Source organism: Coffea arabica, chromosome 3e (genome assembly GCF_036785885.1).
Source record: "Coffea arabica cultivar ET-39 chromosome 3e, Coffea Arabica ET-39 HiFi, whole genome shotgun sequence".
Taxonomy (NCBI): Eukaryota; Viridiplantae; Streptophyta; class Magnoliopsida; order Gentianales; family Rubiaceae; genus Coffea; species Coffea arabica.
Genome location: NC_092315.1, coordinates 15,179,109 through 15,198,182, shown reverse-complemented (window position 1 = coordinate 15,198,182; position 19,074 = coordinate 15,179,109). Strand labels below are relative to the sequence as shown.

General features: G+C 37.0%; 2 protein-coding genes across 2 annotated transcripts; both read right to left on the bottom strand.

Annotated features, from left to right (window-relative positions):
• Positions 1-4,050: 4,050 nt before the first annotated feature.
• LOC140038406 (uncharacterized) lies at positions 4,051-4,716 on the bottom strand. Its single transcript, XM_072083753.1, has one exon. It carries the CDS (start codon positions 4,714-4,716, stop codon positions 4,051-4,053), a length of 666 nt encoding a protein of 221 aa, XP_071939854.1.
• Positions 4,717-5,868: 1,152 nt separating this feature from the next.
• On the bottom strand, positions 5,869-6,759 carry LOC140038405 (uncharacterized). Its single transcript, XM_072083752.1, has 2 exons — positions 6,688-6,759; positions 5,869-6,636 (listed from the first exon to the last, which is right to left on the bottom strand). The coding sequence occupies exons 1-2, from the start codon at positions 6,757-6,759 to the stop codon at positions 5,869-5,871; spliced, it is 840 nt and encodes a 279-aa protein (XP_071939853.1).
• Positions 6,760-19,074: the final 12,315 nt, after the last annotated feature.

The following is a 19,074-nucleotide window of genomic DNA, read 5'->3' as shown; positions in this document are numbered from 1 at the left end:
CTCCACTTTTTCAGAGCAAACACCACTGCGGCTAATTCTAGATCATGATTCGGGTAGTTTTGCTCGTGAAGCTTCAATTTTCTAGAGGCGAAAGCAATCACATTCCGGTTCTGCATCAAAACGCACCCCAGTCCTTCTCGCGACGCATCCGCATATACTGCAAACCCGTCCACTCCATTTGGCAAGACCAGTACTGGAGCCATGGTCAATCTTTTCTTTAATTCCTGAAAACTTGTTTCGCATCGGCCGTTCCAGATAAACTGGCCATGCTTCTTTGTCAAGTCAGTTAAAGGTCCTGCCAGTTTAGAAAAATCCTTAATAAACCGTCGGTAGTACCCAGCTAGCCCTAGAAAGCTACGAATTTCTGTGGGGGTTTCTGGCCTCTTCCAATTCGTCACGGCCTCAACCTTCGTCGGGTCCACCGAAATACCTTCGTGGGAGATCACGTGACCCAAAAATGCTACTTTCTCCAACCAGAACTCGCATTTACTAAACTTGGCGTACAGTTGATGTTCCCTCAATGTCTGCAATACCATTCTCAAATGCTCCTCATGCTCCTCACGTGTCTTAGAGTAGACCAAAATGTCGTCAATGAACACCATGACAAATCGGTCTAGATAGGGTTTGAAAACCCTATGCATTAGGTCCATGAAGGCGGCGGGAGCATTGGTCAGTCCAAAGGGCATAACGGCGAACTCGTAATGCCCGTATCTCGAATTAAAGGCAGTTTTCGGAATATCCTCCTTCTTAATCAACAATTGATAGTATCCCTGCCGGAGGTCCAACTTGGAGAAGACCACTGCTCGTTGCAGCTGGTCGAACAACTCATCAATGTGGGGCAGTGGATATTTATTCTTAATCGTAACGTTGTTCAGCCCCCTATAGTCAATACACATCCTCAACGTTCCATCCTTTTTCTTCACAAACAGAACAGGAGCTCTCCAAGGAGACTCACTCTCGTGAATGAATCCCCGCTCCAAAAGGTCTTGCAATTGCAACTTAAGCTCCTTAAGTTCCGCAGGCGCCATCCGGTAAGGGGTTTTTGAGATAGGTGCGGTTCCAGGTAAAAGATCTATTCGGAATTCTATCTCCCTTTCCGGAGGTAAGGCTACTAACTCATCAGGAAATACATCCGGAAATTCCCTCACTACAACCACGTCCTCCACTTTCAACTTATCCATAGGGGTGTTAATCAAAAAGGCCAAAAATTCTTGCGCCCCACGACTTATCAATTTCCTAGCTCGAATGCCCGAAATTAGAGCAGATGAGGCTAACCTACCCCTTATATCCAACCTTAGGGTTGCCTCACCAGGAATGCGAAATTCTACTATTTTCGATTTACAATCCAGTTGGGCGTTATATTTGGCTAACCAGTCCATGCCCAGAATCACATCGTACCCCTTAATAGACAAACTAATCAGGTCTCCTAAAAATCTCCTCTCTCCTACCCATATATCGCAATCCTTATAAATCATACTAGTCACCAACCGTTGATTCCCCGTAGGTGTACTAACTTCTAAGTCATATGGTAAGCTAGCAGGTTTTATATCGATGCCACACATGAAATCAGGGTTAACAAACGAATGAGTGGCACCAGGATCAATTAAAACTTTGGCAAAGCGGTGGAAAATAGGGATCGTACCTTCCACCACCTCGGAAGACTCTGGGACCTGATGGGGCTCTAAGGAGTATACCCTAGCTGGCACCTTAGGTTTGGATCCGTCTCCCTTGGCTGGTCCGGTATTGGTCCTCGGCGGTAGTTGACTTCCCTTTCCGTCTTGTTTTAGGACCGGACAAGTAGCCAATTGATGGTCCGCACTTCCACACCGCAAACATTTCCCCTGTTTCCTCCAGCAATTATCCTCAGTGTGGTTTGCTTTCCCACAGTGCCCACAGGGACCTCGAGGTGCCGAAGCCGAGCCACTCTGAGCGTTTCCTCTTTGTCCTCGCCCAGCTTGACCACCCCTAAATGGAGTCCCTCTGCCTGAACCAGAGTGTCGACCACCACCCGATCCTCTTCCAAACTTAGAGGGAGTGCTCTTCTCACCTTGTCCAGATGTACTCCCAGGAAAACCACGCTTCTTAGCCTGGAAGTTTCGGACCTGCAGCCGTGCACTCTCAACTTGTTGGGCTTTTTCCATTGCCTCGCTAAACGTGGTGATTTGAGCCGCCGCGAGGTCTTTTTGGATCTCGACGTTCAAACCCTGAATGAAACGCCTAACCCGTCGTTGTCAATCATAACCCTATTAGGGTTTTACAACCATATACAAGCATGATAGCAAACCAGAAATTAAGAAAGGCTTTAATGTAGGCCTTGATAAGAAAACCGGTTTTGACGTCATAATGCGGTAATGGCACAACTCTCACTACAATTATCGGTTGGGGGTGTAAAACCCACCGTTTCGAAGCTATGAAACAGGGCTACAACAATGTAGAAGGCCACTCAGTCCAGATCCTAGCACAACTAGGTCAAATACGCCAAATACTAAACCAGCATTACCAAAACAGGTTTGCAAAACACACAAAACTGTAATGAACACAACTCAGGCTATACATGTCCAAATGCCGAAATTCCAAAGGCATAAGCTAGCTAAGATATCCAGCTACATTTCATCAGAAGACACCAACTTCAAAATCCAAACCAAATCCAGTCAAAACAGGCAATTACTATCGCAGTTCGGACATTCTGTTCACCAAAAACAGCAACAGTAAAAACGGCATAACTCACTCTATACTACTCCAAATGCCCTGAAATTTTTCAGGCACTTCATACTCATCAATACCTACAACTTTCATGTTTTAAGTAAAGTCCAATTCGGCCTCTATCTATGACCTAAAATTTCGGACAGATTAGGGGTTTATGAACCCTAACTTCTCACATTTCATTCCAAATCCAAAATTGATTGCATTTCACAAAAATTCACACCTACTAGAGCCAAAGCCCCTTATTACCAACCATCATACTAGTGCACAACATCAAAATCATATGAAACCAGAAAATTCCTCATAAAATGGAAAACTTCACCAAATCAAGCCAAACCAAGAAATAAATCATATATTCCAACACTCAAGCCACTTCTAAGCATAATATAACCATCATTAGGTGTAGTAGAGGTTCAAGCATCACTTACCAAGTATCAAGAGATGTAGAGAGGTGTTGGCCACCTTAGAGCTTCAAACAAACTTCACTAATACACTTACTATCACTAGAAGGAAAGATTGTATGGAGTAAAAACTAAGTCAAACACTTGATTTGGTGGATTGGACAAGTTGGAAGCTTGAAATGTTGAAGAACTTTCTTCCTCCTTGCAAGAGAGAGGTTCGGCCACAATGAGAAGAAAAATGGTGAATTTTGTGAATTTTTTGGAGATATTAACTAATTTTGCTCAAAAGTCAAAAATGGGAATAGTGTTTCTTAAAGTCCAACCAATGAGAAGATGACACTTGTCACCTCATTAAATGCATTCTTATCATTCTTTTCTCTCTCACATCAATCACTTCACACACACTACTTATCTCTTAACACCCGATAAATTTTTCACAGTATCCGAAACTTAACCTTATTGGCCGAATTTTCCCGAACTTATCGCACTCGTGGGTCCCACGTCCAATATATATTCTTAATTTTCTAAAAATTCACCAATACTAGAAAAATCATCTTAAAACTATAATTGCTCATAAAATCCACCAAGAAAATATTCCTAGGCCAGAAATGCAGAAAACATGAAATTTAAGGGGAAAAACCCTAGAACAAATTAGGGTAAATCTGGGTTCTCACACATTATATACATCCTGACCAATCACCTCCCAAGCAAAAGTAAAAAACTTACCCGTGAAGCCATCCGGGCCAGCTGCACTGTCACCGTCCATTACAAAAATAGTCCTTTTCACCTCCTCCATAGACGGATCAGCCTCTAAGCTACTGTTCTCCTCTGCCGTGATGCTGACAGGGATCATGTGCAATAATTCTGACGAGGATTCCGTCGGTGTAGAAAATAAGTCAGAAAAGTAGCGTACCGCTTCACGCGATATGTCTTCCTCCGCCTCCACTCATATGCCATTCATATCCTTAATACGATGAATTACCCCTTGCAACCTTCTCTGCCTTAGGGCGGCATGGAAGAACTTAGAGTTACGATCACCATGCCGGAGCCACTTAACCCGGGCCTTTTGCTTCCAAAATTGTTCCTCCACTGACAACGCATGGTTAAGCTGTGCTTGTGCTCGATTAAGCTCCACCTGGGCATCCTCCGATGGCTCATTGTCCAACCTTGCTTCCGCCCTAGTCACCGAAGCCTCTGCTTCACGAGACGCAGCAAAAATATTCCCAAACGAGTTCTTATTCCACTCTTGGATAGCTCTCCTTGCAGCAAGCAGCTTGGAGCATAAGACCCTCAATGGGGAACCGTGACACTCCTGTTGCCAAGTGTTTCGAATAACATCAAGTAAAGATGCTCTAGATGTCCACACATTTAGGAAACGGAACGCATGAGGCTTATCATCTGTACGTGAAGTGTAAGAGACTTTCAGCGGAGCATGATCGGATGGGTGTCTAGCCAAATGAGTGACCGACACGACTGACGGTAATTCAGAACACTCTCCATTAACCAATAGCCTATCCAATCGCTTCCAGATCCAAGCCCTGCCTTGGCGATTGTTGCACCAAGTGAAACTCGAGCAAGAAAAACCCACATCAAAAACTTCGGCCTCCTCCATGAAGGTCATAAGCTCCAACCCCTCAGAGCTACAAAAAGGCCGACCTCCTTTTTTTCGTTAGGGGATATGATCACATTGAAATCCCTACAAATACACCATGACTGGTCACATGGTTTGTCAACCAAAAGTGCTTGCCACAACTCCCGGCGTTCTTCCAATGTACATTTGGCATGTACAAAAGAAAACAGCAAGGAGCGAGGTAGCCACGGATGATGGACAGCAAGGGAGATATATTGTTGAGAATTCCCAGCTATAGAGCATACTAAGGGAAAATTATAAAAGACCCAGATATCTGCCGACGAATTTACAACTACAACATCAAACGACAACTTTAAACGTATGCATTCAATTTTAGCAACATCAAGTTTCGGTTCACAAATAGCCACCAACTGAACATTATGTAACCGAATAAGATTTTTCAAACGTCTCAAATTGGGAGCTTTGGAAACTCCCTTAATATTCCAAAAAATGCTGTTAATCATGGGAAAGAACCTGGTATACGTCTGTGGAAGATGTTGAGGTGGAACGCAGCTGCCCTGTCGGATGGAAATAGCGCCCGTATTCCCTTTGGTTTTTCTTGTTTGCGAGATGTCTCCAATTCCCTTGACTGATCAACATTAAGCTCTTTCAAGGGAGAAATACGCAGCTCCACATAACAAATGTTGGGTCGCGGGGATAGGTTGCCTGCTGCCATTGGAATCTGATCATCCGCACTTTGCCCTTCTGCCATGAAATTCTCCCCAGCTTCAGCCGTGACTCCCTCCCTTGCACACAAAGCTGTGGGACGATCCCGTTCAGGTGCGCCATCATCTTGCCTACTCCCCTGCTGGGGAGAAATGTTGGGTTGCGGAGACAGATAACCTGCTGCCCTCTCTGCTCCAGCCTCCACCACCTCAGACGAGGTTCCCACGCTTGCAACCTGAGATGTAGGACGAACCACCCTTTCTGGTGTGCCATCACCTTGCCCACTCGACTCCAGCCACACCAAATGCACATCAGCAACCCCACAACCATGCTGGCTACGATTAGGGGGTGTCAGCGCGTCCTCCCTGCTCACCAACTCCGCTGCCGCAGCTGCTGATTCTGGGCTTGGACATCCACTAGCAGGGGTGGGAGGCTGAGCTTCGGTCAGCATAGCTGGGATCGTTTCCGTCACGGGGACTGCCCCCCAATCCCCCCAGGCTTCGCTGCACCCGCAGGTATTTCCCTGGCCACCTCGGCTGCATCTGCAGCTTCCTGCTGCTGTACAAGAGTTTGCTTACCCTTGTGCATGACCCCAGCACCATCCTTCTTACACTCCTCCACCAAATGCCCCAATCTCCAACAGGCACTGCAATATTTGGGTGTATCCTCAAGCACTATGTTTTGCCAAAAGCCTAGCTCTCCTTCAACAGCCACCCACACCCTGGAGCAAATCGGTTTCAGCAGGTCTACCTCTACGCAAACCCGCGCTACACTCGGTCTCGTGCCCGCTGCGGTTGCCGAATCCAGGAATAGCGGCTTTCTAACTGGAGCTAATATGGAGAATAGCGAATGTTTGTCAAAGTAATGAATGGGGAGGGCCGGCAGAGATGCCCAAACAGGAGCCAAAGCTGACTCCTTCATCACATGGAAGTCCCTAGTCCAACGGAAAACTCGCATCGGATACTTCCCAAGTTGCCACATCCCACGAGTCCAAATACGATTGAAATCCTGTTCAGTGGAACACTTGAGAAGAACATGACGATAGTCCAGGAGCCCAACGGAGACTTGATCCTTCAAATTTAGTGTGGAGAAGAACTTGCGAATCCCTTCTAGGCTAGGACGTCCGTGCGAGAATTTCCCCACCAGAGCCCAGCGAAAAGGAGTTGCTAGTTTATCAACCTCTGCTTTGGAGAAGATAACAGCCGCCTCACCTTTATACCTTGTTGCTGTCTTCACCTGTATTGGCGATTCGGCAGGCTAAGAGAACAATTGTGCAAAGGATTTTGCCGCACTTAGTGAGCAGGGAGTTCCATCCGCCAAGGTCGGAAGCGCCGCCGTGGATGAGCCACCAGCCGCCATTGCTGCGGATGCCAAGGGTTTCCACTCATGCACGTCCGAACTTTTCGAGACCTAACCTAAAAAGCAATAAAGGTTCACGTGAACACTAGCTTCTAATTGTGCTCTAAAATTAGTTATCTTCGGGCTTTTGATTGCGTCTCTTTCGTCATTACTTTTGGGATTCAGGGTTCATCAATTGTGCATATTTCGGGTTTCTAAGTTGGTTTTCCCTTTTCACTTTTGTGATTTTAAATGCAAAAAATTTTAGTTCCTACAAAATTTGTGATTGATTTATGTGATAAACTGAAATCGTTTCTATAAAATATTGTTATTTCTTTTGCAAAAAGTCATAGTTTGAATGTTTTTCAATTGGTTGATTTGTCAAATAGGTTGAAAATATTCATCCTACTTTTTTCAGAATTGTTTGGCTTTCTCTTCTTTTGTTATGATTTCTTTTAATTTGTTATTCAGCAAAAGATTTGTTTTCTAAGTTTTTTTTTTTGCTTTGGGTTGTTTGTTTGAAATATTAAAGAAGCCTGGTTGTTTCTGGTTTTCTACTTAGTTCCAAATCGAAGAATTCCTACAGGCACACATGATTGATCATAGTAATAAATTATCAGGAGTCCTTCAAGGTCAAACTCATAGGAACGAGTTAATTTTCTACTTTATTTACTCTAACAAAAATAACAAAAGTTGAACTCAAAGTGTGTTTTAATCACTACTCACGAAATTAAATAAATAATCAAATCAAATAAGATAGAGGTGAGAAAACAAACGGCAAAAGACTAGGGTTTCAAATTTTGATCTAGAGTTTGAGTTAATTAACCAGTTAATTTCTTAATATGGCAAGAATGTATCACATGCAAGTACCTTAAATTATGTATCAATACATCTAAGTTTTGCCTATTAAATCTCACATCTCTCTCGATATCATGTGTATTTAATTAAACTCTTTAAGATCTTAGGTGATATAGTTACATCATACAAACTCTAATCTAGTGTCATGATTAGGTTAAGTAAGTTTATTTATGTAGTGCATGGTTGTACATCGCTTTTCAATTCAATACACTCCAAAAAAGATGTCCATGGTGGCCAATCACAAATATATAATTAAATCAAAATAAATAAATCAAGGCAAAAGTTAAGAAATTAACTAAGATAAATAATCAAAACTCCATCATAAAACCCTAATGCTAAATATAAATTAGTTCATCATACCTGTAAGAGTAAACAATACTTCAATATTGAAAAATAGAAGACTTAGAATAAAAAGCATATAGAACTTCCTAGTTGAAGAAACTCTAAGTCCTGTGCCTTGATCTCTAACTTTGATTCTTGAATTTCAAAGAAAAATCTTAGAACTAATGTTTATATGCAAGTGTTTTCTCCCGAAAAACATCATAAATAGCCCCTATTTATAGTTTCTTAAAGTATTATCCCAAACAGGGTAGGATTGGGTTCATTGGAACTAAAAAATGACAATTTCGTTCATTTTTTCCAATGAACTCCTGCCTAAACTCTGGCGCTGGAATTGGGACTAGAGAAACACTAGCAAGAAGACCGAAATCAATATCGGGCAGATCTCTTGGGATCGATGCACAGATCCTTTTTGAAGTCAAAAAACTCTATTTGGGCTAAATCATCTCTTGGTCAAAACATGAAAGTTGTAGCCTTTTGAATTAGATTTTTAATGCCACAAGATTAATGTCATTTAGAGGTATGGACATTGAGATTTGCCCAAAGTACTAAAAACTGGTCCGAAAAGCATCACAACGAAACTATAATTTAGTAATTTGGACTTTTGGGTATGAAAACATGAGAGCCAAACTTTAATTCTGAATAAGAATTATAGAGAACTCTCTTAGCTTCCGAATGAATTAACAATCATCTCAATTTGATCTTGGTAGCTCAATTTATTGCCAAAATATTGAAGCAAGTCAATCTGGCCAACTCCCTTCTTACTCTTTATGTTTTCTTCTTCCATTGCTTCTTCGCGCTACATTTTTAGTCCATTTTCTGTCCAGTTGAGCTATTCACCTATTAGAACAATATAAGAGTAAAATTAATTAGTTTCTACTCAATATAAAACTCAAATAGCATAGTTAACTAGCAACTTATACATCAAAATATACAATAAATTACACCCTATTAGTTCCTATTTTGAATTTTAGATCTATTACTTAGTTCCTATTCTAAATTTTGGATCTATGATGAATTTAGGAATCAAACTAAAGTTGATTGATAAAAGTTGTTATTTTTCATAATTTTCATTATGTATATTTGTCAAATAAATTGAAGTCTTCGTCCAAAATAGGCTTCAATGGATATCTTTTAAACGAGATACGTGCTACTTGAGCTTGTAATTATTTTGCACGTTGAGTTGTCTGCAACTACTTGTTCTTTGATTCAATACATTTTGAAGGTAGTTTCAATCATTAATAGATGTTTGTGGGCCTGAACAAATATGCTACTGAGCCTGAGCAGAGAAAAATCTTCAATAAAGTTGGTGAGTTTATTAATGTCAAGCTAACGATGAATCCTGAAACTAAGTAAACTAATGGATTCACCTACCTTAGTTTTGTTACTATGGAACAAGCTAAACAAGCTTTGTTCATAGGTCAAAAATTAAGTGTTTTTTTTTTCTGATTTAGTTGTTCTGATAAAAGCTGAATTTAATTCATATCTTTAGCAGCCCCAAATTCCAGATGCATGGAAAACAATGTAGTATTACCCAAGTCAAGATAGTGATACTCAATTTGTTTCTAGGTAATATTTGCAAAACATGGACAAAGGAAGATGTAAGTAGATAAGGACAATGAGGGAAAAAGGGATGGGTTAGGCAGTTCAGGGAGGGAATGTAAGTGAAAGACCCAAGTTTAAACCCTCCCACTTACACGAAAAAAAAGTAGATAAGGTAAAGCAGTATGGTGTTACGAACATTTGAGGATCCTACGTTTGTTGATGACAGTAATAGTAATGGTACGAATCGAGGCTTTGCTTTTTCAAAGTTCTCTTGTCGTTATGATGCCATGGATGCTTTTAAATGTTCACAAAAGATGTTGTGTTTCGAGTTAATATGTTTGCTGAGGTTTCTTTTGCAGATTCCTTCATCTAGGTGACGAGATCATGATTCAGATAACAGGCTCAAATCAACATTGGAAAGAATGGCAAGACTCTTCATGCCTCTTCTATTTTTGGTATCTCAAAATTTTCAAAAAGATGTTGTGTTTCGAGTTAATATGTCTGCTGAGGTTTCTTTTGCAGATTCCTTCATTCAGATAACAGGCTCAAATCAACATTGGAAAGAATGGCAAGACTCTTCATGCCCCTTTTATTTTTGGTATCTTAAAATTTTCAAGAACGGCAGAACAAAGCAAGATTTTCATCATTGTCGAAACAAGATACATTGACAAGTTTATAGTTGAGGCAAGAGTTAAAGCTGATCAAGTTTCCGATCCTCTTTGAGGGAAAACTTGTTGAAAGCTTCAAGAATTGTGGTGTTACTTTTGTTCAAGTAAGCATTATCAAGTTTTCATGAGTAATCTTTACTTTCTCACCTACCAATTTGACTTAATTGAAATGTTTTATTGCATTTAGATTGGAGACATTGTGACATGATCAAAAGGCTAAGGTTCCTCTACATTGGGATGATTGGAGCATAACATTTGCTAATGATGCTAACTTTGCTTAAAAGTGCTTTTAACAAATCTCTTGCTTCTTTCTCTCAAAGATGCTTCTTCTCCACGGCTTTCAGTGAACAGATAAACAATGAGAATCCAAAGAATAAAGTGACTGTAATTCTAGCTGAAGAGTAAAAAATATGGGCAGCAAAGTTAGTTTTGGAAGCCGCAAGCAGTTAGTTCTTGCAGCCAGAGTCTCCTCCACCTGCAATGATAGTTGCTAAATGACAAAAAAAAAAAAAAAAAAAGAAAAATGAAAGAGGAAAAGAATTGAGAGAAAGAGGATTGATTTTTAGAGCCATGCAAATTAGTGTTCGTCTTCCCCTGGTAGCTATTGTTACTTTCATAAATGTGTGACAGAGAATGGGGCCTAATTTTACTCTTCAGGCACTACAGTTGGCTGTTTGATTGCCCAAGTAGTTGTTTTCTCTTCATATAGTGTTTCAAATGCCTCATGCAGTAATTGTACAGTTCAAACCTAGCTTTCCTTTACAAAATTTGAATTGTTGGTAGAAAATACCTTTTCCCATGATTATTAATGTTAGAACTTAGACTTGCTACATTTCTTGCTACTAGAAAAACTACAAATACAATTTCACACACAGGCACCCCTTACCCTCGCATCGAGCGGGCTTTTCCCCAATTATTTCGAGTAGGAGTAATTCATTATTAATTGCTTGTCTACCTTTATAATAGAAGTGTGATAGTTAATTGCTTCTCTAATCGTAAGGACATGCTCATTTATCCAAAAAATTGAGCAAGATATGCAGTACTTCAGCACTGACAAATATAGCCAAACAAGAAATACATCCCATGGTTTGTTGCTCTCTGGCAAAAGCTGCTAGCGGGAAGAAAGAAGCTAGGCTAGTGTGAAAAATCATCTTCAACATAAAGTGTCATTCCCGTGAATGTGGCCCATGACACTAACAAAATCACATAAATTGGTTGTCCTTACAAAATTTGAAACTAAATTTTGTTTGGGGTGATTAATAATTTTAGTCGGCATAAGCATGATTCCTGTGTTGAGGGTGCCATAGTTTAATAGATAAAATTGAAACCCAATAACATAAATATCTTGGGTCCGAATCCCCTTCTCACTCCTCCTGTGCTACAAAAAATGAAAAGAAAAATGATTCCCCTGAGTTATAACCGGATTCTTCATGAATATAAATCCAAGACAGAAGCAAAAGTGACATAAAGTTGATAGCCACTCATGATTTTGGCAAAAACATATTATTGTTACTATTTTTTGTTGTTTGAAAGTGATATAGTCAAGTCATTTCAGATTCTCCTTGAATATAGTCCAAGACAGTAGCAAAATTGACATAATTAAGTTGATAGCCGTTAATGCATTTATAAACACCAACCTTTTACTATATTTTAAATTTTTTTTTGAAATTTTTATCTATATTTATTTTTATGCTTTCTAATGTATATTTCTATTATTTTTGTAGGTTTATCTAAAAAAGAAAAATAGAGAAAAATAAAAAATAGTAAAAATGAAAAGAAAAAACCTTGGCATTTACTTTTCCTTTTTTTTAAAAAAAAAATGATATCAACACACCTCATACTTTTTTTTAGACTACTAAATTATTAACCTTCCACCTCCCATCTTTCTCTTTTTCCTTTTCGTACAAAATTCATCATCACACACAACAACTACAACTCTCTCACCTCTCTCTCTCTCTCTCCCAAGGATACACACACTTGCATACCATCAAAAACACACACATCACTCCATTCTCTCCTTCTCTCTTGGCTCACACAAGAAACAAACAAAAAAGAAGAAGACACAAGGGAGTAGAGGAAGAAAGTTGTTGCTGAAGGAGCTATTGCTGCCATCGAGCTCATCCAACTCATTAAGGAAGGATTGTAAAATTCTTAGTTGTCTCTTTTCAATTTCTAATATGAATGGCATGCATCATGTGGTTTTCTTTTCAGTTGATACTTATCGTATTTGGATGAAGCTTGGACCCTGATAAATAAGTGTTTGGGTTGTTTTCTTGAATTCACGTCTTCTGAGGAAAATCACTCTAAAGCTGCAAAAATTCTTGTTCAAATCACCCATTTCTCAACTCTTGAAATCCGAATTCTTCACCCCAATAGAGAGGAATTCCACGAATTTTGAATTTCGGCCATCCACCGCTTTCTAGTCCAACTTAAAACCCTTAGAGGAATTGTAGATAACCTTACTTGATCAACTCTTTTCATTTTATATCGTATTTGACTAATTTCTTAGAATTTTCTCCCATTCTTGATTGACAATAGTGATTTCTTTTTTGGGATGTTTTATCCAAAAATTTTAGATGGGTCTTGCCATTTTAGACCTGTAAAGATGTAGGACATGAGTTTTCTGCAATTTTTTTCGTTGAGTTATGTGAAGCTTAGGAATCTCAGCGTGAATCTCTTTTCATTACCCTATGAACTTGCTAATCTAACTATCTTTGCTTTTCGTTGGTTTCTGACAACGATGCATGAGTTAGAAGTTTCCTTTGTGTTCCTGTGTTTTAATTTATTTTCATGAAGAGATGAATCATCCGAGTTCTTCCATCCTTTGGATTATCAGTTGAAAAGTTTTGATGCTTTCTGTGGTTTTCCCTTTGTTTCCTTTTCCTTTCTTTCTTTTTTTGCCCCAGAGTTTGTTCTTCTTGGTTAGAGTTGGACCAAGTGCATAGCTGGTGCCTTGGTGGCCTTGCTATGAGTTTTTTAAATAATTTACCTGGGTTGACTTTTTCTTCTTTGTTCTCCTAAACTAATGCCTTTGTCTTTTCTTTGCCCTTTTGCCAACCTTGTTGCATTCTTCTTTTCCTGTTTCCTTTTTTTTTAACTTCTTGTTTCTTTTTTTTTTTTTCTTGTCATATGTGATATAATTGAAGCTGTTGTATTAGTTGAGTTGGGCTTTTAGATTATGATATGGGCTGAATTAGTTGCTTTGAATTGGGCTTTCTTGTGGTTTTGCATGATCACGTTTGTATCTTTATATGGTCTTGTTTGGGAGCTTACTCATAGGTTGAAGTTTGGGTTGTAGAAGATAAGTTTATTTGGGTTTCTCTAATCTTGAGTTGGACTTATATGGTCTTGTTTGGTAGCTTACTCATGGGTTGAAGTGTGGGTTGTAGAATATTAATTTATTTGGGTTGCTCTAATCTTGGGTTGGACTTACTTGTTCATTTGATTCCTGCGTATATGCATTATAGTTTCGTTTGGATTAGAAGACTCAGTTCAAATGTCCAGCTTTGTTGATTTTCGGAGTTGAGTTGAAAAATGAAAATCTTAGTCTCTTATTTGTTTTTTTCTTTCTTCCTTTCTTTCCTCCATTTTTGGTTCAACATGGAGCCTTGGATATCTTTTACGTTTATTCATGATAATTGCTTGCCGATTTCTTTCATCCAAGCCCAAAAAAAATATATTTGCTGTTTGGTCCCCTAATTTTGGCATAATCACGTTAAGGCCCCAAATTTTATGAAAACTGACAAATTTTTCTTTTGAATTCTTGGCCTTATTTTATGATGTTCAAGCATGCTTTGATGAATCAATTCAGGTTTTTTAAGTTAATTAAAGTTTAACTGAATTTATTAACTTTGGAATTCTAGTTTTACAATTTTAGGAACTAATGCAAATAGTTTTTGGGGATAATTTCAAAAACCTCCCCTGAGGTTTGTAATGATTGCAATTACATCTCTTGAGGTTTGAAAAATTACATAAACATCCCCTAGAAAGTATTTTTGTTAACAACTAGTGATATAAGGACAGAAAGGCTTATGAATATTCTATATTGCCTCTATTTATTTTACAAAAAAAATCAAATATTATTGTTACTTGCCTAGTAAAAAAATTTTAACGTAGATCTTTGCGAAAAAAATTTTAGGCCAGGTTTCAAGGCATCAATTTTTAATGCTCGGACTTCTTTTTTTTTTTTTTTTTGCCCTTTGCTAAGTAAGTTGTGAAGAAACTGTTTTTAACAAATGCATCCCTACTGGTCAGCTATTTATAAAACTAAGCAAGAAATTCATTTAAATGACCTCAAAATTGAATATAATGTATTAGGTTGAGGTTGGAGCTTTTGAATAAAGAAACATTGACAAAATACGATTTCTTTTTTCTTTACAACCACTTTTCATTTAGAATTTGTAGAGTTGTCAAGATTATTATAGCCTTTTCAAAATATCAAGGGAGATAAGTATAATTTTTCAAATTTCAAGGAAGATGGCTGCAATTATCAGAAACCTCAGGAGAGGTTTATGAAATTATACCTTTGTTTCTAGCTCTAGTTCATTCTTTAATACATTTATTATCATCCACTCTAGTAGATTTTTCACATGCATTTCTGACGTACCATTTCTATAGTAGAAAGATATATTACAATACTAGTACCAAAAAGTAAAGGGCACTCAACCTTGTGTTTTATTCTTATGTTATTATGATGAGATTAATTTTTTATATTTATGGTACGTAATGTAATTGATGACTACTAAAATAGCTCTAATCTAAAAGAAACTCGCAGGGGCATTGAGAATCTTTATGTGGTAATGTGTTTTTGATGTGCTCTTCCATTCATATGCATTCATATATGATGCATGAATCGTGTGTCATATACCAGAAAATATATCTCGAGAAGGTGAATTTTAATATGCATAAATTTAAATGTATAATATAAATATCTTTAGGTTTTTTCGGGAGCAAGATTATTTGATTTGACAATATGTAATTTTGTAAGGGAGGAAAATTGAATTCTATAAAACTTCAGCCCTAATCCCCTAGTTTTGTCCTTGTACACGAGTATCACATGCAGTGATAAGGCCAAAAAAAAACTCGTTGCCACCTAAATAATTGAAATAGTATCTTTTGCCTACTGAATATGTGTTGGAATAATATTAGAAACCTCCTTTGAAGTTTCTCTTAACATCACTTGGCCCCCTGTGGTTTTAGAAATATAACTTGGTACCCCTGAGATTTTATGTGTGTGGCATGCATCTAAATCCACTAATGTATACAGTGTCGATACAGAAAAGATTTATCCTATTAATATGGATTAACTTTTCTATACTGTCAGTGTATAAATGAAGTTAGATAAATCTCACATCATCTGAATTTAGATCTGCAAATTAATTTTGTATATGTAGCATGCATACCAATTCGTTAATGTATGCAGTGCCAATCATAAAAGATTTACCCATTACTATATGCCCAAATCATTGGGCTTAGAATCTAAAAGCATAGTCTCTTTAAACTTCGGTAGTTTATGATTCTTCTAAATAAAAACCAATATTAGGAGTAGAAAAATTATATTAACCCTCACTTGACACATAATTTACAATATATCAAATAGATGAAGCTCAAAAATTAAAAAAAAAATGAAAGTCACTTTCTTCTTTTTCCCTTTTCTTCATCATTCTCTCTCATTCATATTTTTTGGATGACTATGCAATATTTTATATGTAAACAACAATAAATTAAATTTTGTTTATCTTTTACTTTTTGTGATCGTAATAAAGTGGGGTATGATTTATTTGCTTATTTTGAGTTGATTTTTATAATGATTGGTGCAATTTAATGCTTTGAACAAGGGTTGAGAAGATGTTAGAAAAAAATATAAATTCATAAGAAATTGGTTTTGAGCATATAAAATTAAATTGATGCAAGTGTATTTCTTTTTAAATATCTTTTCTACTTTTCAAATTTATATTTTTGTGGGATATAACATTGTGATTTGGTTGTATTACAAGAGATTGCTTTTAAGGTGATGGTTTTCTTAAAATCAACAAAGTGGTTTACGAATATTTTTATTTAGCAAGTGAAAGAGTAGTTTAGAATTTTTAAAAATTTCGTTACATAATTAAATAACAAAAGTAAGGGAGGTGATTGATATTTTTAAAACTTTTGGAGCGTTAAATGATATTAAGAGAAATCTCAAGGGAGGTTTATGATATTATCCCATAAGTGTTTGATTTCGCAAAAGTGACAAGGGTTCATTCAGTTAGCTTTACCTTTAGATTATGCTTTATCCGTAGTTTTAGGATTAAAAATTGAGTCAAACCAATGAAACCTAATTATATTATTTACTAATATGCTTTGCTTTCACATTTTTTCTTTTCCTTTTCATTTACAGAAGTTGGCTCCTCAATTTTTTTTTTCCTCTTTCTCTTTCTCGTCTCCATTTTGCGTAAAAAAATATAGGGAAGCTTTTAGTGAATTGGCATAAATAATCTAAAACTAACGGAAAATAATTATTTTAATGGTGAAATTCAAAGGAATGACTACTAATATATCACTTTTGTGAGTTTGAATGTGCGATTTAAAACCAACAAATAATTTAGTGGCCAAAACTATACTACTTGAATAGTTTAGTTACTATTTAACTTTTTTCAATAGTAATAAATTAGATTAAGTTACTTGTGCGAGGCATCCAAAGAAGCCAAAGTGGACTATTTACTTCATCATCAAATTCTTTTTAATAACAATAAATTAGATTGAGTAAATTGTGAGAGGCAGTGAAGGAAGCCAAGGTGGATAAATTAGATTAATAGTAATAAGTTCTTTTTTTTTACTCCATCATCAATATTGCATGCTTAAAAGATTGAAGTCATTAATCTTTTTCACATACTATCTATAATTAAAAAATTCATGCTATATATATGATGCATGATAGATTCAAAATGAAAACTACTTTCAAGAACGATTCAAAAGAATCAAGATAAACCTTTGAAAACATTCAAGAAAATTATAATAAACCAACAATAGTTGAATAATGATTAAATAAAAGTCTACTAACAAAAGTCCTAATTACACCTATTTATAGGCGAAAAACATCTGAAACCGAAAAGGAAAAAAATATCAAGAAAATGAGAAGACAGCAAAAAATCAAGTTGTTGGCCAATGCTGGATCCAACTGACGAGCGCAGGGTATACATATAAAATAAACTCATCCACAATCAAGTTTTACATTTGTAAATCCTAAATATCCCCACACGCGATTTATCGCAAGTATACGAATCGTGAGCGAGTATAGGGTATTAAGGGTCGATCCCACAGGGAAGAATGACAATTACCGGTGTTTTTTGAACTCCTTTATTATCTAGACTACCATAAACTTAAAAGTAATGAAAATTAGCACTAGAAAACTCCTAGAGATATGGAATTCCTTACTACTCTTGCAAATGAGATTAACAGTTAAGTGAATGCTATTATCTTGGCTAGTTATGGCGTAATTTCCTAATGTATGTAAAACTTACACTCGTAGTGAATCAACTATACTTGTAACTAAACCATACCTACTCTCGTGGTTATGAAATTAACTATAAGCTCATTTCTTCTATGAAATTACATGAACAAGTCACTAAAAGCCACATAGGTGCACATCTACTCTCGTGAGTGTACTCCCTAGATTTATCACTTCCTTGAACTAGTGTTAAATTCCAAATCAAATAACCAAGTAAACATCACTAACAAGATATAGAAAGTTTATCCATAACTCTAGGCATAAACTTTAACTAAACATGAAGAAAATGAAAGAAAGATCCATACTTGTATTATAACTAAATATAAGATGCAACACAAGAAATAAAGTAATAGGAGAAATGTCACCTATGTCACTTGAGCTCCATGCTCTCCATCTCCATCCTCAACTTCATCTCAATTTAGCTACAAATACAAGAAAAATAAACTACACTAACTCTAACTATACTATACTATACTAATGAATTAAGAAAAACTAGTGAAGATTACATTTTAGTGGAGTTTCTCTAGCCTTTCAAAGTTGTGAAAATGGTTTCCAAAGGCTTCTATTTATAGAGGATTCAAACTCAAGATTAGTTGTTTCTAGTTGGCAAAATTGACTCTTGAAACACTCTTGAGTTGTTTCTCCAACTTTCCAGCCTTTTCTTGGTCAGATACAGCTAGAATTGCTAGCTGGAATTGAGCCTACAAGTTGTGTGAAAGAAAAGCAAGTTGATGTGCAAGTTGCAGAAAACAGGTGAGAATATGCGACATGAGAATACGCTACTACAACCCACGTTTTCTCAAGTTGCGTTTTCACTTATGCACTACTTCAACTGCTATTTTGGTGATGATGGAGGCCGAACCAACTCTTGTGCAGAACATGAAAGTTGTGGCCCTTTGCATTAGCTTTCCAATGTCTCAAGAATCATCTAATTTAGAGTACTGTGGACAGAGATATGACTGAAAAACCAAAGACTAGTCAGAGCTCTGTTCCAGCTTACGACCACAGAATTTGCGCTTCGGTATTCCGACTTTTTGACAATGAAAACAATTGAACTGGACTTCAATGTCCTATACTAAATGTAGATCTATCTCTTAGCTTCAAAATGGTTTAAGAATCATCTCAATCCGATGCATGTAACTCATGATATTGCTGAAATACCACAAGGTGTTAAAGCTATGAAACTTGCTTCCTTTTGTTCGTGATTGCAATTCCTCTTTTGCACTTCATATCTCCTTTTTATCACTTTAAACCATCATTAATCATCCAATTATCTTCTGAACTCATGCCATTTGATGATTGAATCCTTAAACCTATAAAAACATGAAGTTTTCACCATAAAAATGCATAGAAATGCAATTGTTCACACTTAAACCATAAAATGCATATTTTCATTAGATTCCTAGTTAATTAGCTATAAAACTAATTAAAACACAC

Excerpts from the sequence above, each read along its gene's own strand:
- LOC140038405 (XM_072083752.1), bottom strand. The coding sequence starts at position 6,759 with ATGGCGGCTGGTGGCTCATCCACGGCGGCGCTTCCGACCTTGGCGGAT. Across the intron at positions 6,637-6,687 it reads CTCCCTGCTCACTAAGTGCG|GTGAAGACAGCAACAAGGTA; the intron begins GCAAAATCCTTT and ends TCGCCAATACAG.
- LOC140038406 (XM_072083753.1), bottom strand. The coding sequence starts at position 4,716 with ATGGAGGAGGCCGAAGTTTTTGATGTGGGTTTTTCTTGCTCGAGTTTC.